The 26,556-nt window shown below is 48.9% G+C and overlaps 1 protein-coding gene across 4 annotated transcripts in view; it reads left to right on the top strand.

Moving 5' to 3' along the window:
- The window catches only part of LOC119437562 (organic cation transporter protein-like), a 271,629-nt gene that overhangs the window by 151,541 nt on the left and 93,532 nt on the right, over window positions 1-26,556 (top strand). For all 4 annotated transcript variants that reach the window (XM_049660703.1, XM_049660704.1, XM_049660702.1 and 1 more), the window contains exons 7-8: window positions 10,882-10,970; window positions 22,619-22,833. In XM_049660703.1, coding sequence (XP_049516660.1) covers window positions 10,882-10,970; window positions 22,619-22,833 — 304 coding nt within the window. The remainder of the gene's footprint in view (window positions 1-10,881; window positions 10,971-22,618; window positions 22,834-26,556) is intronic.

Here is a 26,556-nt window from a genome sequence, read left to right as displayed (position 1 = left end):
TCGGCCTCTAGCATGTCCGCGTCCGCTTTACGGCAGAGAGCCAGAACGTCTTGAATATACGCGACGTATGATTCGGTTGGTGTCTGGACACGAGACGCTAGCTCTTGCTTGGCCTCCATTTGACGTCCCACAGGCCTTCCGAAAAGATCGCGTAGCTTTTCCTTGCAGGAGTCCCAGCTTGTAATTTCGGTTTCATGCGTCTCGAACCATACCTTCGCGGTTCCTCCCAAGTAAAAGGTCAGGTTGGCCAGCAAATATGTGGCATTCCACTTGTTGTGCTTACCGACGCGCTCATACGACGTCAGCCAGTCTTCGACGTCGACCTTGCCAGTGCCAGTGAAGATTCCCGGGTGACGTAGCTGGGTTAGTACCACTTCCGCCGGTGTCTGAGCGGCGGAGGCAGCGTCAGCGTCGGAGGCAGCGTCAGTAGCTATAACAGCGGAACCGATGTGACGCCCGCTGCGAAGATCCAGGGCCGGCTTGTGGCGAGATTACCCCGCACCTCCACCAAAATGTTACGGGGAGAAAATATATGTATTTACAATATATACAGAGGGTTGTAGCTCTGTGGCCAGGGTGACACCATCTACCGAGCTCCGAGACACTTCAGCCTCTTCTTCCCCAACCAACGTCATTTTGTCCACAGCGGTACAAACTCGTACGTGACAATATCATCAACGACAGCCGCTGAACTGGTAGCCCTCCGTGCAGCTCTTCATTTCATTCTGGAGGAACCACTCCATCCATGGTCCATCTTCCGTGACTCCAAGGCAGCCCTCCAGAGTTTACTCTCAGCACTGCTCTATGGATCACATGAGCAGCTCGTCGCAGAAATCAGACAATTCCACCATCACATATTTGACGAAGGAGAGAATATATCAGTGGTTGCCTAGTCACTGCGGCATACATGGCAATGATCGAGCGGACGCAGCTGCCCGATCTGCCCATGACGGCGTCAACTGCATTGTCATTCCTCTTTCGAGAGCCGAAGCAGCGAAAAAACTTTCCGTGTTTGAGCGTGACCTAGCATTGATTCAATGGAATTCATCTGATTTCACAAGTGCACGCCTTCATACCCTGGACCCTAATTAACAGCTCCGTATTCTGTCCGAACTTCCACGACGTGACTGCACATTTCTAGTTCGTCTGTGGATTGGAGTAGCATTTCCAAATGCGTACTCCTTTCTTATCGGAATTGCCAATAGCCAACTTTGTGACTTCTGCGGGTGCAACGAAACAATCGCGCACCTTCCTTGTGAGTGCCCTCGTTTGAACCGGCAAAGAGTCCAATAACCAATAACGAAAAACAACATCCTTGGAAACTGGCCCACACGAACATCAGCGTGAGCCGCTATGAAGGCACTGCTGGGTTATTTAAAAGGAACCGCACTTAGTGACATATTGTGACTGTGCACTGTGTGACGTAGAATGGGACGTTGACACTGTGTAACACTAGAACGCATTCGCCGACTGCGTGACAGTGCCCACAGAAACAGTTCTGTTTTGTGTGTTTGTGTATGTGCGCGTTTTTAAACGATTTTTCTCTCTCCCACGTATCGCATCACTTTACCCCTCCCCCGTTACAGGGTAGTCAACCGCAGACAATCTCTGGTTAACCTCCCTGTCTTTGCTTTGCCTTTCTCTCTCTCTCTCTCTCTTTCTCTTTGACAGAAACATTCCGAGACTGAACTAGTAAAGAACAATTTATTCAACTTACACACAATGACTCCATCTTGTGAAACCTATCCCCTCGGCTATCTACGCGCAGCTGCCGCCATTTCTGGAGGTCATGGAAGCAAGCAGAGAACGCTTCATCCGGGATGCTCATCAGCACATTAGCCACGTCAGTTTGGATGGCACCATCACGAGACTTCCTTTACAAAAACAATTCCACTTGGAGAAACAATAGAAACAGGTTGGATGAATATGGGCCATATGGTAGAGTGGGGATATGGTGCTCAGTCACATGTTCCTGAGATGACAAAGCACTGTGGGGCCTCGTGTTCTCATGCAACAAGAACCACTGCACAGATCAGAAATCAACACCGCTTCGCCGAACTGCTTGGCGCAAACATTTTAACATGTCAATGTACAAAATTTAATTTACTGTATAGTCTAGGAAGATATTCATAGTACACCCAACCGAAAGATGCAATCAACACTGTCTTTCTTTTCAAGAGTTGTCGCTCCTCGTTTTTTAAAAAAAGGTGAACCGCGATTTCGCCATTCGGCGCTTTGCCGCTTATTTTGAGGGTCATCATTGTAGCACCAACTTTAATCGCCGCCATTGATGCGTCACACAAATGTGGGATCACCACCGATCCTTGCCAAAAATTCAGCAGCAATTGTTCGTCTGGTATTTTTACGTTCGCCCGTCATTGTGAGAGGAACGGCAATTTTCGCATTCAGTTTCCGTTTTCCTAACTCATAACGCAAGATTTCGTGAAACACATCCTTGTTCAATTTCACATATTCTGGTTGCATGCGCACAGTAACACGGCCATTTTCATGCGGCAACTTCCTCATACATTTCATAGTTGCAGCGATATGTGACGCTGCCGGTCGGCCGACTCTACGAGATCGTCTTGAACAGAATCTCTGCTATCCTGAAGTCTTTGGTGCCATTCAAAGAAACGGTTTCCCGATAATATTAAAAAAACTGACCCGCCAACTAGATCTCCTCGATAGTGCTTCGTCACCATATACTTGCTGAAGCGTTATATTACATGTCCCGCTCGGGTTTTTACCCTAGAATATTAACGTGTATTTTCAGCTCGGTATTTGTGGCTGTCACGTCACTCGTGTAATGCCCAACTAGATGCACCAACCAGCAGAACAGTGAGTGGCTAAACAGGGCTCTGCCGCCAAGTGAGTCATCATGGAAGCCTTTTTAATGCTACGTCTACTCTGAGCACATACCAAGTGACTCACTCTTTTCTTGAATTTAAATTTTATAGAATTTTTTTTAATGAGCCCTCACAGTTTTCTCACAGATGGTACATGTGTCCAAGCTAGTGTTGGCCAAGCTGTCCAAAAAATATGCCTTGAAAGATCACGGTGCAAGCTACAATTAAAGACCTACGCTGTTCTATTGTCCGAGGTCTGGCGACCGAACATCGAACGCGCTTCATTGTCCAGCCCTTCAGTAACGTAATAACGCGGTATAAAATGAAGCTCTCATCATACTTGCTGGTTCCCACGAGATTATTTCTACTGACGCTTTGCGTGACTCCCGATTGAAGACAACGTCACTTCAACAGCAGGGCTGGACAGACGGTATGCGCGGTATGGCGAAGCTTAGTTTTGCTCCACCCTACTACGTCACACTGGGGTTGCACCGCGAGGCTCGTTTCACGGTTCTGCGTGAGTAATCAGGTATATTGAACGAATAATTTGAAGCCAGCTATGTCGGTATGCATGGCCATTTTGAGATAGAGAAACGCGAAACTAGACTTTTATCATGATTGGATCGCTTCAACTGTCCAATATCAACACGTGTCGTAAAATTTTCTATTGGTTTTGATTTTGGTGTTTATTTGTCTCAAACGAAAGGGGAAGCCATGGGAAAAAGCGGTAGGCCTGATTGGTCCTTGGCTCCCTGTTACAGACACCAGCACACACATCCGGTGCATATACAGCAACAAAATACATGTGTAGATCAAATAGACGACTAGATATAAAATAACAGGAAATTTAATGGTCATGTGCGAGTACATATTGTTACGCGCTATGCCGAGCATGGAAGAATGCGCCAAAAAGACGGTGAAGACGAAGATCGGGGCAGCGCTCGTGTTGTTGTTCTGCCATCTTGCCAGCCGTCTCTCTCTCTCTGTATATATAGTGTAAATATAATTTTCCTATCACTTTTGCTACTCTCATCCCCATAGCATTTTGGTGGGAGGTGCGGGGTACCCACACGGTACAACGGAGCTCCACAGCGGCCGACGCTTGGCTTTATCCACGATGGCGGAAGAAGTGTCTGCGCCCACCGAGGCGGCTGCAACGACAACGGTCGTCCTGGCTCAGCTAAAGGACCCAGGCACATTCTGCGGGACTGACAACGTCGACATCGAGGACTGGCTACCCCTGTACGAGCGTGCAAGTAAGAATAATCACTGGGATGAGACGATCATGTTGGCAAACATATTATTCTATCTCAAGGGAACCGCGAAGGTGTGGTTTCAGAATAATGAAGAGGAAATTGGGAGCTGGGATGCATGCAAGGAAAAGATGCGTTCCCTGTTCGGCAAGTCCGCAGGTAGAAAGGCAGCAGCAAAGAAGGAGCTCGCATCTCGTGCACAGACAGCGACAGAGTCATACCTGACTTATATACAGGACGTGCTTGCCCTTTGCCGAGGCATGACGGAGTCTGAGAAAGCAGGCCACGTGTTAAAGGGCATAGCAGATGATGCCTTCAACCTGCTAATCTGCAAAGACTGCGACACCATCGATGCCATCATCCAAGAGTGCAAGCGCTTTGAGGCCAGCCAAAAGTCGACGCATTGCCAATAATTTCGCTCGACTTCCGAACACGGCAGCAACGTGGTCCTGCGAAGACGTAGCTGAGCCGTCGGCGCCGCTCACCGTGGAACACGTGAAAAAGATCATCCGACGTGAACTTGACTCTGCGTCTCCTGCTTCTACGTGTGGCCGTAATTGTGATCATAGCTCCCAGATGGTGCCACTAGTCCAAGCTATCGTTTATCAGGAGCTCTCCAATGCTGGCCTGGACTCTGTGTGCGCCGCAGCTCCTTCGCAGCCGATCGACCGCCGTCCGTCACTTTCGCACGCCCAAGGTCAAAGGCCGCCTTTCCGTAATCGCAACCCAGCCGAGTGGAGGACTGCTGATGACCGTCACATTTGCTTTAACTGCCGTCTTATTGGACACGTGGCCCGCCATTGCAACAGCCGGTGGTATTGGTATCAGGCTCCCTATGGAAACAACCGTCGCCCCTACATGGATCACGGCCGATTTCAGCCCCACCACGAGCATCCCCAAACCACCGCTGAAGACGCTCCCCCCATGTCGTATCATCGTTCGCCATCCCCATGTGGTCACCAGTCCCGTTCGCCGTTGTCGCGTCGCCAATCATCTCGCTCGCCCAAATTTCGCCGCCCTACGTCGCCGATTGAACGACTCCCTCGGGAAAACTAGACGATGCAGCTCCCAGAGGTGATGCTGCATCGACGACCCACCTGCCAAATCCTCTGACCACACTGCAGACCAGACGAAACCTGATAGACGTTAAACTGGATGACGCACATGTTGTCGCTCTAGTGGACATTGGGGCTCAGATATCAGTGATGAATTCGGAGCTTCGTCGCCGCCTTAAGAAGGTCCTAACACCACCCACAGTACCGCTCATTCGTGTCGCCGCTGGCGGAACGCTTCCCTTCCTAGGGATGTGCTCCGCACGAATAAGTGTTGCTGACCGATCCACAAGCGTACTCCTTGCCGTGCTCGAGAAATGCTCCCATGACCTCATTCTCGGTATGGATTTTCTGTCTGCCCATTCTGCCCTTATTTACTGTGGAACCGGCTTGCTTCAGCTAGACCTACCGTGCTACCATGACGCTCCTACTACACGCCAACCGCGCTTGTGCTCAGTGGATTACGTTAGGCTACCTCCTCAAGCCGTTACGTATGTGAACTTGTGGTCTTGTTCGCCCATTCCCGATGGCGATTACATCTTGACCCCGATCTTTGACGTCGTATTCGCCAAAAACGTCGCCCTTCCTCACACGCTTATTAGAGTTGCAGAGAATCACACGTCGCTACCCATACTGAACTTTAGCTGGTGCACGCAACTCATCCCAAGCGGCATGACTCTAGGCCACATTGCTTCTATCGATGGGTGTGCCGTTTCTGCATTCGTCACCGACGCTTCTTTATCCTCTGCCCCTTCCTCTTTCTCACACATTCTCGTCGACGGTGATATTGACAAGATGATTGCGTCTGACCTCCTTCCTGCACAGACAGCCGATATGCGGCGCATATTGAAGTCCTACCGCGACATCTTCGACTTCAATAACCGTCTTTTGGGACAGACATCTGTGGTCATTCATAAGATCAATACTGGGGACGCCAGCCCAATCAGACGACGTCCCTATCGCGTGTCCCATGCCGAGCGAGAAGTGATACAGCGTGAAGTCGACAAGATGCTCACCAAGGACGTCATTGAACCTTCATGCAGTCCATGGGCATCTCCGGTCGTCCTGGTGAAGAAGAAAGATGGCAGCTGGCGCTTCTGCGTCGACTACCGCCACTTAAACAAGGTAACGCGTAAGGACGTCTACCCTTTGCCGCGGATCGACGACGCTCTCGACTGTCTACACGGCTCTGCATACTTCTCTTCTATCGACCTGAGGTCAGGATACTGGCAGATCTCCGTCGATGATCAAGACCGTGAAAAGACCGCATTTGTTACGCCCGATGGACTTTACCAGTTTAAGGTAATGCCCTTTGGACTGTGTAATGCCCCAGCCACATTTGAAAGGATGATGGACTCCCTCCTCCGTGGATACAAATGGTCAACTTGCCTGTGTTACCTTGACGATGTCATCGTGTTCTCACCGACATTTGACAGTCACCTTAGCCGATTGTCGGCAGTTCTTGAAGTTTTCAGGCGAGCAGGCCTTCAGCTGAACTCTTCCAAATGCCGTTTTGGCCGCCGCGAAATCACTGTGCTTGGCCACCTTGTGAGTGCTGAAGGCGTGCAACCTGACCCGGAAAAAATTCGTGTTGTCAAAGACTTCCCTATACCACGTTCCACTAAAGACGTCCGGAGCTTTGTCGGCTTGTACTCCTATTTTCGACGTTTTGTCAGGAACTTCGCTGACGTTGCCCGTCCACTCACGGAACTCTTGAAGCAGGAAACGCCATTTTCTTGGGGTCCTGAACAGGCCACTGCGTTTCACACGCTCACGACGTTACTTACGTCACCACCCATCTTGGCCCATTTTGACCAGTCAGCCCCTACTGAACTTCGCACCGACGCCAGTGGACATGGCATCGGCGCTGTTCTCGCCCAGCAGCGACAAGGACGCGATCGCGTCATGGCCTATGCCAGTCGCCTTCTTTCCTCTTCGGAGTGCAAATTTTCGATCACTGAGCGCGAGTGCCTCGCACTAGTTTGGGCTGTCGGAAGGTTTCGACCATACTTGTTTCGCCGCACCTTTTCGGTCATCACAGACCACCATGCGCTTTGCTGGTTGTCTTCCCTCAAAGATCCGACTGGACGACTTGGTCGCTGGGCACTGAAACTGCAAGAATACAGCTTTGACGTCACTTACAAGTCTGGCAGACTGCACCAGGATGCGGACTGCCTATCTGCCTATCCCGTCATCCAGTGGACTCTCCCGACTTGTCAGCGCACGATTCGGACCTCTGTGTCTTCGCGATATCCGATTTATCTGACGTACGCAGCGAACAGCTCAGCGATGCCAATTTGCGGTCAATTATCCGCCGTCTACGCTCTCATGACTGTGCCCCGTCCCTACAATTATTCGTGCTTCGTGACGGCATCTTATACAGACGCAATACCAGCTCCGATGGCCCAGAGCTTCTACTGGTTGTTCCCGAAACACTCTGTTCCACTGTCCTCGAACAGCTTCATGATGGCCCAACCACTGGACATCTCGGAGCAACTCGCACGTACGATCGCGTTCGGCGTCGGTTCTTCTGGCCAGGCCTCCACCGCTCTGTGCGCCAATACGTTGCTTCTTGCGAGTCTTGTCAGCGTCACAAGCATCCATCCTTGTCGCCAGCCGGTCCTCTTCAGCCCATCGACATTCCCGGTGTCCCGTTCTACCGCGTCGGCCTTGATCTCATCGGGCCATTCCCAACATCTCTGACTGGGAACACGTGGATTGCCGTCGCTACGGACTACGCGACACGCTACGCTATCACGCGGGCACTACCGACAAGCTGTGCCACTGACGTTGCGTAATTCCTACTTTACGACGTTATTCTTCACCACGGCGCTCCTGGACAGCTGCTGACCGACCGTGGTCGCTCCTGTCTGTGCAAAGTCGTCGACGACATTCTTCGTTCGTGTTCCATCCGTCACAAGCTAACCACTGCCTACCATCCGCAAACCAATGGGCTTACCGAGCGCCTCAACCGCACGCTGATCACAATGCTCTCCATGTACGTTTCCTCAGACCACCGTGATTTGGACAGCACCTTGCCTTATGTGACATTCGCCTACAACTCGTCACGCCATGACACCACTGGCTTTTCCCCCTCTTATCTGTTGTTTGGCCGCCATCCCACATTGCCCTTCGAGACTCTTTTACCATCACCTGTGCACCCTGTTACCGACTACGCTCGCGATGCAGCTTCTCGGGCTGCAACGGCTCGCAAGATTGCCAGGGATCGTCTTCATGCCTCCCAGCTGTCCCAGAAGGCCCGCTACGATAGCCATCACAGAGTCGTTAATTACTCTCCGGGCTCTGTGGTCCTCCACGTGCCGCCACGTGGGCTTGTCGTCAAAGCTTCTTTCCCGATACTCCGGGCCTTACAAGGTCCTACGCCAAGTCACAGACGTCACGTACGACATCACTCCATTGGACAGTCGCTCATCTGCCGCGTCCGCCACTGATATCGTGCACGTCTCCCGCCTTAAGCCTTATGTTGCCGGACAAGATCCTACTGCTCCTTAAGCGCCGAGACGGCGCTCTCGACGGCGGGGGTTCTATTTTACGCGCTATGCCGAGCATGGAAGAATGCGCCAAAAAGACGGTGAAGACGACGATCGGGGCAGCGCTCGTGTTGTTGTTCTGCCATCTTGCCAGCCGTCTCTCTCTCTGTATATATAGTGTAAATATAATTTTCCTATCCCTTTTGCTACTCTCATCCCCGTGGCAATATAAAACAACTATGACGATGCATCAATGCAATAGATTAATACGCGTATTTATACATATAAAGGATCACAAATCAAACACTTGTCCTACAGCGAGTACAACTATATCGGATATTCATTCAACTATTGTTTTTTATTTTTTGGAAAAACCTTTGCTGATGTCGAGAATTCCACATCTAGTGAAGGTTGTTGATAACAAATGGTAGCTGAAAGGTTAATTTCTGCTTTCCGTAATAAGTTCGAGTAATAGGTACTAATTTTCTACGTATTCTCAGATGGTACATTACAGCAGGCCTGTCTGGAAGTGTGGCATAAAGTTTGTTTTGGTGAATATATTGCAGTAGACGATAGTAATAAATTTGGTGTGCTGGTAGAATAGTATATTTTCTGAAGAAGGGTTCTGTAGATAAATCCCGCGGTCTGCCATAATATCCTTTTTTTTAAGAACAAGCAAACTATTTAAATTTCCAGATGAAGTGGTTCCCCACACAAGAATACAATATGATATTTTGCAATAAAAAAAGCATAGTACACAGAAATGTGGAGCCATTTGGGTATTAAATTAGTAATTTTATAAAGACATCCTATAACTTTACTCATGTTTTTTTACTAAATTAAACAAAGAACATTCCATGAAAGGGTTTCATTAAACCAAACACCTAGAAACTTGTGATTGGTAACTTGTTTTGTGACATTGTTTTTGTAGGCTTTGTTTTTTGTGTAAGTGTTCGACATAGAAAATAGACCTTGCATACATATAAACATGTGCATATATTACCGCGAGAGGAAAGAAGTCAGTTCAGAGCGAACGGCTGTTTGTCAGGAGGCAGCAACCAGGTCTTTACTGCTCAAGTAAGACGGGACGGATCAGTCTGCGGACGAAGTTGGTCAGTTCTCCCGATTCGCGCCCCACTCAACGAAGCTGCTGACGAGCTGCTCACGACACGATTGGCTGCAGCCTAGCCACACTCGCACGCGGCCGGATTAAGCGATCCTCCGTGTAAATCCGCCTTTAGGGAATGCGGAATTATCCGCTTCTTACAAAAAAAAGCATCGTCTCGATGACCACACCCGAAAGGAAATGACTACCAAATCCACAAAAAGCGCAGTGACGCGCTATGCAGCGGATGAAAATAAGAACAATGTGACTGAGCGGGAACAGTGTACAAACCACTGCAGTAAATGCTCGTAGTAGGACTCCATCCTGGCTCTGTTAATGACGTCATTGGAATGTGACCTGCGGGAATTGTGAGAGGTTCCTGCTGAGAAAACTTGGCAGTTGACATCGCTAGGCAGCGCAAAATTTGTTAAGGTGTAAAGTAACCGCGCAATAATAATTTTTCGGAGCCACGTCGTAGAAGAATACGGCTCCCATAGCCAGGGAAGAGAGCCGGTATTGTTACAGTTCCGTGGTTGGATGCTGTGCCGAGAGCATCATGACTTAGCTGATAGAAATACGGAGCCGCGCGAGCCGCCGTGCCTCTTCGGTACGCTACACAAAGATATCGGTATGCGGGGTGGTCGCATCAGATGTGTTGCTTGAATCATCAGGTCGAGCATTGTGGAGTCGTTGCGGGTCGTGCACAAGGCGAAAAGGGCGAGGTGGTTCCCTGAATGAGATGCACTTGGTCTAACTTTTCACGATCTGTACGTGGCAGCGTACATGGAAAGTATATTTGGAATCGCTTTGTTGGGTCCTTTTATTTGTCTATGGCGGTAGCTGTACGATGTGAGGTGCAAGATCTCTCGGAGCAGCTGTGCTGTGAACGCTGTGGGATGAAATGTTATGACAACATCCGGAGCAGCATGTAGAGCACGATGTTTTTTGTTTCAAAAGTTAACCGCATTGGAAGCAGTAGCTTACAGAATTTGAATTTTACTGTACCGCATCAAATAGTCGGGGGCGACTTGAAGCTTGCACTTCTGCTCAACGCTTTGGCTGTATTCAGCCAGTGTTCAGCTCACAATCAATGTTGCTCAACAATATCCTTTGTTTTGTTTGTTGCTCTCACAGGAGTCAACAAAGAACGCGACATTTCACTTCGTGGATTTCTTCAGAACGCCGAAAATGCGAAGAAATACTTTGGTTCTGTTCGCGATTTGGTGAGCATGGTCTTTGTTTCTTTGTGTGTTCAACCAACACGATCACAGGTGCTGTTTAGTAAAGCAATGATAAATGTGGAAAAATAACTAGATTGCTGTGTCAATTGTATGCGTACCACCATGAAACATGTAATATAACCTAAACCTATTGAAATCTCTAATACAAGCCTTGTAGTGCCTCCTCTGATATATTTTATTTTAACGTGAATCGTTCTTGTCCAAGCCAACGCAATTTGTGTTGTGTATTTGGTATCTAGCCTCTTTCGCAAAGCAGCCAGTAAAAACAAAGAAACCGCGGTTTGGATAGACATCGTGCATGACTTCTGCTCTAATTAAATTAAATTAAATTTTGTGCGCCTCAAGAAAGTGCGTAGAACTTCATAATTAACCATGACATAAATGCGCCTCCTGAGAAGCTGCTTTTTTTCAAAGGTGACTACGACCTAGAATGGCGCATTCTTCTCATAAAGGTTGGCAACCACAATCACAATCAGCTTACAAGAGAAATAATTGAAGCGAAAGCTATCATAGGTATTGGCCATGCATGTGTAAGCTTACCTTCATTATCGTTATCAAGCAATGAACTGGCGTATCTCGGACTACCGTCACAGGCTGTCTGAATATGTTGTTCACATTGTTATTTTAGGTTTTCTTTAGTTTTTGTTGTCGTTGTCTTTTCATATTACATGGTTTGCTGAGTGTATAAGTAGCCTTCTGAGTCACTTAATAAACCATCAGTTGGAAGTTAGCGCTCACCCTGTTCTCTGGTCCTTTTATTTACCCCTTCCATCTTCCTTTTTTTGCTGGTTCTGAGCTGCGCTACAAGCTTAAAAGTTAAAAGGAAGGGATCGAGACACCGACCAAAAATGGTTGAAATATATTTAAAAATACATTAACGTTTCGGCTCCCCCACGGGAGCCTTGTTCACAATGAAATATGCGGCAGAGCTTGCGCCCTTTTTATGTGCGGCTCAAGACATGACCAAGGCATTTGGCATACATGGACGGCAGATTTCCTTCGTTGCGATTAAGAGTGTGCGCCATGGTTTGGATGATTAAGGATTCAAGATACAGACGCGCAGAATGATTTCTTTTCCTGGCAACCACACGAGCTTTGTCCCAGTTAATCGTGTGTGACGTAGTTGCGCAGTGTTCGGCTAGGGCATTCGACGCAACGTGTCGTTTTTGGACGTCATTTCTGTGCTGTTGAAGTCATTTTTTGAAGTTTCCGATTTCTCCGACGTAGACATAGGGACAGTCCGCACACGGAATGACGTACACCACACCTGGGAACTGGTCCTTTTCCAAAGGGTCTTTTACGCGCACGAGCTCGTGCCTGAGTTTCCGGGAGGGAACGTGCGCAGCCTGCACGTCATAAGAGCGCAGAACTCGTGCAAGGGTCTCGCTTACGCCTGGGACGTAAGGTATCGCAGCCCGTTTTTGGGGGGGTCCAGGGTGGCTGGGTACTGCACGAGCCAGCTGGCACCCTACTGAGTCAATGAAGTGCTCAGGATAACCACAAGCCGTCCATTCACGCCGCACAAGTGCATTGTCCGCCATGCAGTCTTCCGCTGCAGTGCACACATTTTTCGCCCGACGAAGAAGAGAGCCGACAACAGACCTCTTTTGCGAAGCAGGATGCACCGATTTGTAGTTGAGGTAGCGACCAGTGTGAGTCTGCTTCCTAAACACTTTGAACAATAAATTTTGTCCTTCACGTTGCACAAGGGTGTCCAAGAATGGCAACTGGCCTTCAGATTCCACTTCTACGGTGAACTTAATTGCTGTGTTCATGCTGTTCAGGTGAGCCGTGAAAAGGTCAAGGTGCTGTCGGTGCAAAACACTGAAACAGTCGTCGACGTACCTGAAGAAGACCTTCGGTGTCGGTGTAAACGAGGACAGCGCCCTAGCTTCGATAGCCTCCATTGTTAAGTTGGCGACTGTGACCGAAATCAATGCCCCCATTGCCGCTCCGTGGACTTGCCGATAAAATGTTTTTTGGAACGTGAAGTATGTGTTTGAAAGGCAAAACTTTAGTAACCTAGCTAGATCATGAACCTCGATGGGGGATCTGTCAGGCAACGTCGGGTCCTTGTCAAGGGCGGCAACGCAAACATCCACGGCCATGTCTATCGGTACGCTCGTAAACAGCGATACCACGTTTTAACTATGCATCATCCCGACCAGACGGGCTTCCGTCATACTCTCGACTTCAAGCTTAAAAGTACGACGTACGTTGGCATTGCACTGTATGTTTCTCACTTTTCGGCAGATGGACCAGCCTTTGTCAAAGTAGGAAATGCATGCTTCGGGATCCCTTCTTAGCATGTTTACACATAAAAGTATGTATAATCGCGCTGCTAACAACATCAACAACGCACGGCGGCAACATTTCGATAGATTTCGAAATTATACCTTTATGTGCAGGGCCCCGCAGGGCGCCTGTGAACGCAGAGACAATGTTTTGGCGGACACAAGGGCTGCGGACATCTTCCACTGGACACGATTTTTCCAGATCGTTGCGAAGTGTATTTACCGACTAGTTCTCTTGCAGAATGCTTCAATTTGTCCCATTGCCGGTGTCATACGGCCACTTTTGATCGCGATCGAGCCCGATCTGGATCGGAATATTCCACCGCGATTGGCTCCCTTCTGCATATTGAGCAAAGAAGCCAATCCCGACCAAGAAATTCGATCCAGATCAGGCTCCATCACGATAAAAACCACCTTGTGATCCCCGTATTAGGCACTGGAATGAAGTCACGTTTGAAAGAATAACAAATGTAGCCTCGGCCACTGCATGCGAAGAAATATTGCATCGAAGAGGTGACAATTCTCGCAACCAATTGTGAAATGTGCCGAAAAGAGTTTACCAAAATGCGTTATTTAACTGATATGTGCATTCGTTCATATAAGACTGAAATGCTAAGTCCTCAGGTGATGCAGGAAACCGGTGCAGCGTGAACATACCACATTCCACACGGCATAGATGTGACTGAGATGCCTCAATCTAGCTAGTGCTATGCGGGACTCTTATCCATTCAGCTGTGAAGATTAATCGGGTGCAGTTCGTTTTAATTCCGTTCTATATAAGATTACGTGTTTAGGGTGGGTCACGGAACATAAGTATCTGATGGCGCCGAAAATATTGAAAGCTAGAACCACTCGTTTGTTCGAGAACACTCAATGCCAGGATATGCGTTATTTAAAAGCAAGATACCGAAGTACTTCAGTGAAAGCTCGCCGTTTTGAAGGCTATAAAACGCGAAAGACGACGACAACAACCCAAGTCAAATTGAAAACAATTTATTAGGGCGAAAACCGTAGATGGCTCATGGACCAAAAAATCCGACGTCCGTGTTACGGCACCTAAATTCATGGTGCCACCAACAAAGGTCATGGTTTCGAGTGCCTTAGTCAACTCTACCTTAATTAACATAGAGTTCATTAAGGCACTCGAACTCACGACCTTTCGTGTTACTTAAGGCAAAGTTAATTAAGACACAGTTAATTAGGGTATAGTTAATTATGGCACGCGGAGCCACAAGCGTTGGTGGGAGTCGAATCCTCAACCATTGGTGTTAATTAAGGCGCAATTATTCAATATATAGTTAATTAAGACACTCAAACCCATGACCTTTGGTTTAATTAGGGAGAAGTTCATTAGGGTACACATAATTAAGGTACTCGAACCCACGACCTTTGGTGGGAAAAAACAAGTAATAGGAAGTCAGTAACGGTTGTTAAAATTAACCCGGAGTCCCCCACTACGCCGTGCCTCATAATCATATCGTGGTTTTGTAACATATAAAACACCACAATTTAATTTGATTTTTAAACTCACGACGCATTCGAATGAGAATGGCAAGTAATATAATGAATTTCTCGTGAGCGCGCAGGCTTTCGCATTCATTCTCTTTAGCGTATGCTAAAGTGACATGTCAACTTTTTGAACAATGCAACAACCATCAACTGGGAATCACATTTCAAAAGCCAAAGTTACAAAAGACGCGCTTTTTTGTTTGCTACAGCCATCTTTTCCTTGCTTTATAATCGATGGTTAAAATCTCGAGAGAAAAAGTTCATTCTTGTCACAAGTTGCAGCGGGAGCACACGCCGCACGAGCTGCGACGAGTCGCTGTGCCCTGGACCGGGCACAGCGACCTTGCCGAGCGCAGCTCCTACGTGCGAGCGAATCGTTTAGGGTGCGTTGAATGTTTGGCGGTGGCTGGCCCACGCCGGCCGCGCTTCATGATTGTAGCGTTCGTTCTAGTGGCGGAAATCCTTGCAGTAGTGGGGGTGTAGCATGACGGCTTTTGATCTCGGGTGAACTGTGGTGGTGTAAACTAGCGGATACTGCTCGCGTTTGTACCCCGGTGCTGCGGCGGAAGCCGCAGTGCCTGGCGCTGACGCGAAGCGGCGGTCGTTGGCGTGTTGCGGAACGCAGCGTAGCAACACCCCAAATAAAAAATAGTGCTCCAGTCAGGTAGACTGCTCCCTCCCTGATAGTGAGATTATATTTGGATCATCAAAACAGTGATCATCAAAACAGTGATGAGTTTTTTAGGAATATCGTCATTTCTCTCTCGCACCCTGTAAATCCGCTTGTTTACACCACCACAGTTCACCGAGATCAAAAGCTGTCATGCCACACCACCACTACTGCGAGCATTTCCGCCACTAGAACAAACGCTACAATAATGAAGCGCGGCCAGCGTGGCCCAGACACCGCCGGACATTAAACGCGCCCTAAACGATTCGCTCCCTACGCGCGCACGAGCTGCGCTCGGCAAGGTCGCTGCGCGCGATCCCGGAGAGAAAGAGAGCCACACTCAGTAACTAGCAGCCGCCACGCCAGACCAGTGCCTCAAAAGTCCCTAAGCGATTATGTCCCTAAGCGCCTAGGAGCTCCACGATTGCCATGACAACACGTGTTAAGCGGAAGTCTCCGCTGTACCTTCTAGCAATTGTAAAGATCGCGGCCCGGAGAGGGGAGACATCCGAAGAGCATTGAGGAGGAAAGCGCGCGCGCGGAGGAGAGTGTCTGTACTTTCTAACATCATGGGGCTTTAGTCAAACGGCGACGAGCGCGCCCCCGCTCGGCGGTACAGGGAAGGGTGACATCCGCGGCGCCGGAGTCTGCAAACTGAAAGAGGACATCTAGTAACGTTGCGCACGACGTAGGCATGGCCGCACAGCGGTTACACGTCCCGGAGCCCACCACCTGTAGTCCACAGGGTATGTGCTATTGCGCTTGGGCCAGTTCTGCACTTTCACCAGGATCGGCCCACAATTTTGTCGAGCGAGAACAAAAACACACGGAACCTTAACCTTATACCGCTTCGCTGTAAAAAATTACGGCAGAACCCATCTCACAGAGACTGTCGACGGTAATGCGAATAGCATTCAAGCAATTTTGCGACACAATGTATTGCTGAAGCCACGTTTATTTAAAATGTCCAGTGGTCATGCTGAGACTTCCGTTGCTTCTGTCTGCAGTATCGGCTAACTTTGGTATGGCACACGCTTGCCAAGGTCACGAAGAAGGAATGGTGTCGATGGAACTACAAAGACCGTATGACGGCGGTGGCATGATGACGTTAAGTTGGCGATTCCTAAATAATGGCGATAGTATAACGACGACAGCGCAACAACGACAACATAAGGACAATGGGATGCCGACAAGTGTATTACGACAACCAGATGACGAAGCTGGAATGACGAGAATGGTAGGGACACAGCGGCATGACAACGGACGCATGATAGCGTCTGTCTGACGATGACGCCACGACGACATGGCAATGGCGGCATTATCTCGATTGAATAACGGCAACATGATTATGCTAGAACGACGGAGAATTAATAAAGTCGATCGAACGACGAAGGCAGCATGACGCCAACGGCATGACGACAATGAGATCATGGCAAAATGGCAGCGTGACGACAGCGACATGAAGGCACTGGTATGGCGGCGACTGTGTGCGATGAATGAGGAAGTGAGAATGACGAGGATGGAACGACCACGATGGAAAGACCACGACGGCATCATGACGACGGCAAGACAGCGAATGCACGACGACGATGGCATGAGAACGGCATGCGGACGCTGGGATAACAGCGAGTGTACGACGACGACTGCGTCACGAAGACTGTATGAAGACGATGGCATGGTCGGATGACGAAGCTGGAGGGACAGCGACAGAACGGCCACGGCGGCGTCCTGACGGCGGTTTGACAACTAATGCCTGACGAATGTATGACAAGTGGGGGACGGCATGACGAAGACTGGATGACAAAGCCGGAACTTAACGGCATCACCTAGTGGACCAAGCTGGTGGACAACCGGGGTCACTGGGTCAGCGTAAGAGGACAGACAGACGGACAGACAGTATCATACCGCCAGAAGTAGGCAAAGAGTACTAATCGCATTTAAATTTAAGCACAGATGCTACTTCAGCGGAAAAATGGAGCAGATTCAACGTGCCCTGCTGAAATTTCTATACAGCGAAGCTTTCTGTAAATGCATAAGGCGTACTGTGACACGTGTTTGTGGTTATTCAATGTGAGCGCAAAGTGAAACCCGAACGCGTTATTCATGTTGGCGAAGAATGCATTACGCCGGTCCTTGTGCTTTTCTCGTCCAAGTTCGTATTGCGGAGCACCTTGCTTAACAATGCAATGCACGTTTGAACGCAACCAGCGTTATATGAGTTGAAAGAGGCAAGCCGGTTTGCTGCACCTTTTTGGGGGGTACCCGACTTCCCCTTAGAGGGCGCAGATGCGACCATCCACGTGGTTGCCAAGCCACGCAAAGCATGCGCAACGTGAGGCCATCTCCTCCGGTGCCCTCTCTCCTGTCTCATCGCGGCTCCGCGTCGCGGGCCCCTCGCCCTCTCCACCAGCGGCAAACGACCAAAACGACCCGCATGCGTTTCTTTTTTCTTTTTTTTTTGGCGCTGAGCCGTGCTCCCTCAAGGGCTGCAGAAGATAGCGCCAACCTTTCCTTTCCCAAACGAACCACTTCGTTCCCGCATGCGCAGGCTGGCTTCCCCCCTCTACTGCTGCGGGCACGCGCACCCCGCCGCGGGCGCCGATCCAGGCGGCCGTGCTGCGGGCGAAGAAGTGCGAGCCATTGCTCCTAGATGGCACCGCCGTCCCACAGCTGATAAAGCCCCTCAATAAAAATTGAGTTAATTGAGACAAAATAATTTATTGAGGGGCTTTAACAGCTGAGTTGTGAGCTATTCGTTGAGAACGCACGAGCAACAACAGCAGCAGAAGAGGGCAGCCACGGTCAGCAAGAGAAGCGCATGGAAGTTCGCAAAGAAAGCTTCGCTTTAAAATTCCACACAGACTGAACTCTAGTTCGCATGCCAATATGCACGGTGTTTTTTGTTTTTTTTTGGCTGCACTAAATTTTTAAAATTAGAAAAATATAAATCTTGGTCATGTTAGGCTTACCATTCGAGTGTTCGGATTGGCGGCCTCTAGATGCAGAGCAATTTCCGCACTTACGTGCGTAATTAGTAAAGTTACGCTAATTAACTGTCCAAGTATCAACAATAGGTGGCTACAGCAAATGAGTACTTTGGGGCCCGTCCGCGGCACTACCTATCCCAACGATAAAATTTGGAATAGGGGAGTTCATGTGGGAGCTACGCGAACAATTAGTTGCCCTTGGCAGGCTCCTTGAAACCGAAACTGCCGGCAATGAGAGCGCCTGTGTCGTCATACCCATTTCATGTGAGCCTGCACCAAGAACTAACAGACACGGACTTCTTGAGACGCCTGGAATTTTGCAATTGGGTGCTGATTCAAGTAGACGGAGATCCCGATTTCCTCAAGAAAATCACTTGGACAGATGAAGCCCAGTTTTGTCGAAATTCAGTTGTGAACATTCACAATGCGCATTGTTGGGCAAATTTAAATCCCGACTGGCTCCGTGAGCACAACCACGAAGTGCGGTGGTCTGTTAACGTGTGGTGCGGGATTTACAATGGAAACGTTATCGGGCCGTACTTTTTTGATGGCACACTCACTGGGAAGTTATACACCGAGCGGATACTGAAAGTCGTAGGAGACTTCATCACTGAACTTCCTCTAACAGTCTTCAAAGACACTTGGCACCAACACGACGGCGCTCCTCCGCATTCCTCTTCTAGGGCTGTGTCGTGCCTTCATAGCAACGTTCCGTGGCCGGCACGTTGTCCAGACCCCTCCCCTCTCGATTTCTTCCTCTGGGGATATGTGAAGAATGTGGTTTACGCCACTGAACCCGCCACTGTGGAAGACTTCAAAGCAAGGATAATTGCTGCATGTGCTGCACTTCAACCTGCCATGCTCAAGCGAGTCTTGGATTCAATGACAGACAGGTTGATGATGTGTGTTGCCACGAATAGCCATCATTTTGAACAGTTCCTTTGAAGGCAGGTAATTGGAACAACACTCTGTGTTTGTGTGTGTGTGTGTGTGTGTGTGTGTGTGTGTGTGTGCGTGTGCGTGCGTGCGTGTGCGTGCGGGCGTGCGTGCGTGCGTGCGTGCGCGCGCGCGCGCTCGAGCGCTATCAAGTCGTTTGCTGAGCTGTGTCTTGCAGGAATAAAGCTGTGTTGTGTGCACTCAAGTCCGGTTACATTGAACAAGTTGTCTTCGCTGCGCTTGTAGTGTTCATTTCTTTTTTTTTTCGATTCACTCGGTTAGTTATGTTCCTATTTGTCTTAGTTTACGCGTTTTAGATGCGAAGCAGCTTATGGCGGGGGCTTTGTCCGTCCTGCGTCCCGCGGCGTCCCACACCCCCACAGCCCATGCGCGTCCCCTCCCCCTCTCCTCTCCTACGCTCCCCCCTTTCTCTCCTCTAGGAATCATCTACTGTACGGAGCGGCACCCGCGTCCCACACCCCAACAGCGCATGCGCGTCCCCTCCCCCTCTCTCTCCTCTCCTACGCTCCCCCTTTCTCTCCTCTAGGAATCCTCTACTGTACGGAGCGGCGCTCGCGTCCCACACCTCCACAGCGCATGCGCGTCCCCTCCCCCTCTCTCTCCTCTCCTACGCTCCCCCCTTTCTCTCCTCTAGGAATCCGGAGCGGCGCGCACGACAGGTGGTGCGACAGTTGCATACTCCGCTGGGGGCGCCACAGTGGTTCCGTGGTACGAAAATGACAGAGCGCGCGTGCCTCATTCTCTCTCCTGTGCAGCGCCGCGATGGGCGCTCGGGCCGCTGCCGCGAAACCATCTCCCGCTCAAGCTAACCATCTCCCCGCTGCTTCGCATCCACACATGGTTCCCTTTAGCGGGAGATGGAGTAACGTTTTTATTTACACAACTCGCACGCGCGCGTTCGAGACAGCTTTCCCGGAGAAAGGGAATTTTGACTAAGCGTCGTTCTCATCCAAAGACCTGAAACGGCATTTCGTTGATAGAAGTGGACACTTGGCGCCCGACGGAATGACGAAGTAAATTTTTTTGCGGCCCGCCGGCAATGAACCGCTATGCCAACGCCGCAGACAGCAAGGAGATAACGCAAGCTGCTTGTGGGGCCCCAACGGCGGTGACGTCGGAGACCTGACGAATAGCGGGGCGGGGGGGGGGGGGGGGGACATCGACGACACAGACGCTCTCATTGCGGCCAGTTTCGGTTTCAAGGAGCCTGCCAAGGGGAAATAATTGTTCGCGTAGCTCCCACATGAACTCCGCTATTCAAAATTTTATCGTTGGGATAGGTAGTGCCGAAGACGGGCCCCAAAGTACTCATTTGCTGTAGCCACCTATTGTTGATACTTGGAAAGTTAATTAGCGTAACTTTACTAATTACGCACGTAAGTGCGGAAATTGCTCTGTATCTAGAGGCCGCCAATCCGTACAGTCGACTGGTAAGCATAACGTCACCAAGATTTATATTTTTCTAACTTTAAAAATTTGGTGTAGCTAAAGAAAAACACCCTGTATAGGCATTTGTTGATGTGATGTCCACTGTTGTTGTGATACCCAGACATCACTACATAATCGTGGCCATGGCGTATTCCGAAATGGGAATTCAGCTAGAGTGTACTATATTAGGGGAGTGGGTCCAGCGGACGCCTTGGCAAGCGCCGAGGATGAAGCAAAAAACGTGGAAATTGTGGCAGCGCTGCCGTCGACATATTCTGAATCTCTGGCCAATAAACGTTGGCTCCGGCTGTTTTGGCAGCGCTCATTGGCTGAGTAGCTGTCGTTATTGCGTCATTTGCATTTTTTCCGCCGCTGTTTTTCCGTTTTGTTTGCAGAAGATCGGTGGGGAATAACACCACCAGTGTTGCCGCCTGTCAAAGCTCCTCGCTGCGGTAGGGTCTCCGACGCGACGAACATCCGGCCGGCGCGCACGGGGCCACTCATTCGGGAGAAAGCGACGGTGGCGCCAGCAACGTTTCAATAAAAAAAGGCTCAACGGGGGGAGCCTTCGTTAGACCCACTCCCCCAATCTAGTACACTCTAATTCAGCTGAACACCGTCTCGAAGTAGTGGAGGCAGAACACCTGACAAATATTAGAAATCTCTTTTAAACGAGCGAATAGACGATCGCATCGTGGAATGGTATGGTAACCCGCCGTAGTTGCTTAATGGCTATGGTGTTGGGTTGCTAAGCACGAAGTCGTGGGGTCGAATCCCGGCCACGGCGGCCGCATTTGGACGGGGGCGAAATGCGAAAACACCCGGGTGCTTAGATTTAGGTGCACGTTAAAGAACCCCAGGTGGTCCAGATTATTCCGGAGTCCCCCACTACGGCGTGCCTCATAATCAGGTCGTAGTTTTGGGACGTAAAACCTCATAATTTAATGGTATGTTATGGTAAAGCTTTATTGAAAGAGGGATGGCTCATGAGCCCATTAAGGGTAATGGAGTTGGGGAATTAGGAGATGAGGACAGGGCCAGCCACCGAAAAATGCTTCCCCGCATTTGCAGTGAATTCCTGATTCCGCAGCAAAGGCGAACAGCGTTAGCAATGGCTGAATAAAGACAGATGCACCACTTTCACCCGGAGCAAAATTCACGATCCGTTCAAAAGCTCCCGAGGCATTGCGAAGTCAATTGAAATAATAAAGTATTACGGGCATAATTAATACAATCTCTTCGCGGTCCATGGAGTCGACGTAAGTCTGCCTGTAACCCGATCAGGTTGCACATACTGGACTCTGTCGATGCATTCGGGGGCATAATTGATGCGAAAGTGTTGTGAAATTGGCGCACCGCTACTGCCCACTCAAATGCTGCAAGACTTCAAAGCGTTGTCTAAATTATGAAATACGCGGATTATTCTTTGTTAAAATAACATGTGATAAAGGAAATTTCCATTGTGTTTTTCTAGTTATCGGGCTAGCTATCTGCAGCAAGGAACACTGGGTGTCGCATCAGCGAAATCGCTGGCGTGTGAAAGACACTCCTAAAAAATGGCATTGCGAAGCGGGCGCATCGACCCATCTTCTTTTGCTCCGGTCGCAGCATGTGAGACGGCCTTGAAAGCTTGTTAAGGTGACAAGCCCATAATTTCGCAAAACCTGCTGCATGAACAAGCAATCTACCCGGTTTCGAAGAGTCGGAATAGTTTAGATGACACTCTTCATGGGAATTGGCGGTCGACACGAATGAACACGCCCTGCGCGTCGCTGTTGGTCGCAGGTTCATGGGCTCGTTCGTGTACTACAACCTGGTGCTCTCCTCGACCAGCGCACCTGGCAACCCGTACATGAACTACGCTATTTCGTCGGCCGGCGAGATCCCGGCCGCACTGCTGGGGCTGTGGATAGCTCGACGATGGAGTCGGCGCCGTTCTCAGGCATTCTTCCTGCTGCTCGCAGCGTTCGCCCTGGCACCATTGCCCTTCTTGCCTAAAGGTGAGACTGGACGCTTGTTTTCCTACGTAATAAAGCGATGACAACTTATTGGACGAGTCTCTTAGTACGCATGCTTTATACTAACGCATTGATCCCTCTGATACCATTGATACCACTGATACCATTGATCCCACTGATACCAACCATTGATCCAATTCGCTGAACTGTCAAAACTAATCAACAAGAAAAAAGTAAGGGATATTCGAAATTATAACGAGGGAAAGATTGAGGACGCCGTAAAATATGGACGCAGCATTAAATCAGTAAGAAGAAAGCTTGGCATAGGACAAGGCAAGATGTATGCACTGAAAGATAAGCATGGTAATATCATCAGCAATTTCGATGACATAGTAAAAGCAGCGGAAGAATTCTATAGTGACCTGTACAGTGCCCAAAACAACCAAGCTACTTTCATTCAAAATAGTGATGACCCGTATACAGAGGCTCCTTCTATAACTAGCGCTGAAGTTAGAAGGGCCTTGAAAGACATGACCAGGGGAAAAGCTGCTGGAGAAGATGGAATAACAGTAGATTTAATCAAAGATGGAGGAGATATAATGCTTGAAAAGCTTGCGGCCCTTTATACGCAATGCCTCACAACTTCATGTGTACCAGAGAGCTGGAAGAACGCCAACATTATACTAATCCATAAGAAGGGAGACGTTAAAGAACTGAAGAATTATAGACCCATTAGCTTGCTTTCAGTATTGTATAAAATATTCACCAAGATAATTTCCTATAGCATCAGGGCAACACTTGACTTCAGCCAACCAAGAGAACAGGCTGGCTTCAGGAAGGGATATTCTACGATGGATCATATCCATGTCATAAATCAGGTAATCGAGAAATCTGCGGAGTACAATCAACCTCTCTACATGGCTTTCATAGATTATGAAAAGGCATTTGATTCACTAGAGATTCCAATAGTCATAGATGCATTGCGTAATCAAGGAGTACAGGAGGCATACCTGAATATCTTATCAAACATCTACAAGGATTCCACAGCTACCTTGGTTCTCCGCAAGAAAAGTAGAAAGTTACCTATCAACAAAGGGGTCAGGCAAGGAGACACAATCTCTCCAATGCTATTCACTGCATGCTTAGAAGTATTCAAGCTCTTAGACTGGGAAGGCTTAGGAGTGAGGATCAACGGCGAATATCTCAGCAACCTTCGATTTGCAGATGACATTGTCCTATTCAGCAACAATGGAGACGAATTACAACAAATGATTGAGGACCTTAATCGAGAAAGTGTAAGAATTGGGTTGAAGATGAATATGCAGAATACAAAGATAATGTTCAATAGCCTGGCAAGGGAACAAGAATTCAGGATCGCCAGTCAGACTCTAGAGTCTGTAAAGGAGTACGTTTATCTAGGTCAATTACTCACAGGGGACCCTGATCACGAGAAAAAAATTTACAGAAGAATAAAATTGGGTTGGAGTGCATACGGCAGGCATTACCAAATCCTGACTGAGAGCTTACCACTGTCGTTGAAAAGAAAAGTGTACAATCATTGCATTCTACCGGTGCTAACATATGGGGCAGAAACTTGGAGGTTAACGAAGAAGCTCGAGAACAAGTTAAGGACCGCACAAAGAGCGATCGAAGGAAAAATCTTAGGACTAACGTTAAGAGACAGGAAGAGAGCGGTGTGGATCAGAGAACAAACGGGGATAGCCGACATTCTAGTTGACATTAAGCGGAAGAAATGGAGCTGGGCAGGCCATGTAATGCGTAGGATGGATAACCGGTGGACCATTAGGGTTACAGAATGGATACCAAGAGAAGGGAAGCGCAGTCGAGGCCGGCAGAAAACCAGATGGGATGATGAAGTTAGGAAACTTGCAGGCGCAAGTTGGAATACGCTAGCGCAAGACAGGGGTAATTGGAGATCGCAGAGAGAAGCCTTCGTCTTACAGTGGACATAAAATATAGGCTGATGATGATGGTGATGATGATGATGATGATTGATCCCTCAAAGCCTAGTGTCGAGGGTTGTGTTTTAGAAGCCCTTTTCCCAAAACTATCGTGCGCTTTAGAGATCGCGATGAACTGAAGAGGGATGATAAAACTAACGAATTTCAATTAACGAGAAGAATCGGTGAGATTATCCATTTTAGTGGATATCAAGCCAAGGAAAGAAATCACAGGATATGTAACTGATCAATTTCAGCTTATCATTGCTATTGATGTAATAAGAACATTGCATGTGAACATAAAGAAAGGGGTCCCAATGTTCAAGCCTGATGCCGGACTTGTTACCAACCGGTTCGAAGGTTCATGCGGTCTATCGCTTCAACGGAAACTGAGCGGCGAAAGCACAGTACATACAAAGGTAGGAGCCGTGCTGCAGATCGCTGTCAAGATACGGTGTGCACGACCGCCCGTCGCCGCGCAAAGTACAAGTACGCCGTTAATTGCTCGCAGAGCAAAAGCGGCACTCCCTCCCTCCCGGGCTGCCTTCCCGCTTTCCTCCTTTCGCGTGGGGGATTGAGTCGCCAGTTCCCCTTGCACCCGGTCGCAAGATACGCATTTGGTGCCGCAGCTAAACGTCGCCTCCCCTCTCTCCCTCCCGTCCCCCCACGGCCTTTCGCGCGACAGAAGTCGCATTTGCTCTCCGCCGTGCGTTCGCTCCCTGTGAAAGCGCGCGTCCCTCGCGCGCTTTCACTCGCACATACAGCATACGATCAATGAGAGTTTTTTTTTTCTACACACGGACACGACCATCGAACACTGAGCCCTTAACAGCTTCGCTGTAAAAGAGAAAGCGGGCGCAGAGGTTCGCGAAAGGTAGTTCTGGTTGGCCACCCTGCACGTTTTATTCCACATAAAAATAAGAAGTGAGACTAGCACCGAACAACGTAAACCACATACAATATGCAGCGGTAGCAGGCGTTGTTCATAAAGTATATCGTGACGACCCGTAGACTTTAGGAACGTTAACGCCAATGTAACCTTCGGCACGCAGTTCCATGGGGAACACTGGCCTGGATCGTTTTCTCCGAATAGTGGGCGATTCTTAAAGAAACGAACTACTGGCAGAACATTGAGAGTGTACTGGCTGTGGCGAGGAGTATCAAAATAATATTAAAGGTGGACGAGCTGATATGTACTGTAATAGACATCGCTAGTAGTAAAATCTATACTAGTCAACTGACTTATGCTTACACAGCAGATAAAAATGCCAGAAATTATGTAACCAAATGAATGCTTTTATGAAGGACATTGATCATTTTTAGCAGATAATTGGTCATTGTAAAGCTTTATAACGATAACAGGATCCTTTGCTGTCAATAATGCGGGCGTGCTTTTGGAAGTACGTAGTTATTAATAGAGACAATCTTGGTTATCATTGAATTAGTGAGGTAATCTCTAGTTATTACTCACAGTATACCGGGATTTTTCTACAAAGCGGTAAACAGGGATACGTAATTTGACGTGCAGCAATTCACTTGATGAAAATTTATATGACGATGATGAAAAAAGCCGGCAAATCCCACGCCCTGAGGGAATCGATGTTATGCGAAGCAGTGTGCGGGCAGCCTACCAAGGTAACGTTACGACCATGAGAGCAAGCACCAAGACGTAGGCGCCTCTTTCGTATCATTCATGTCATGAGTCCTCAAGAGTCCCTTTAGCTACGCCCAAACGACCTTAAGCCGAAAGCCTTAGTCATGATCATGACTATGACTTCGACCATCAATCTTTCGCCTCTTCCTT

The sequence above is a fragment of the Dermacentor silvarum genome, chromosome 1 (assembly GCF_013339745.2).
Source record: "Dermacentor silvarum isolate Dsil-2018 chromosome 1, BIME_Dsil_1.4, whole genome shotgun sequence".
Classification (NCBI taxonomy): domain Eukaryota; kingdom Metazoa; phylum Arthropoda; class Arachnida; order Ixodida; family Ixodidae; genus Dermacentor; species Dermacentor silvarum.
This window is presented reverse-complemented; position numbering and strand designations above follow the sequence as displayed.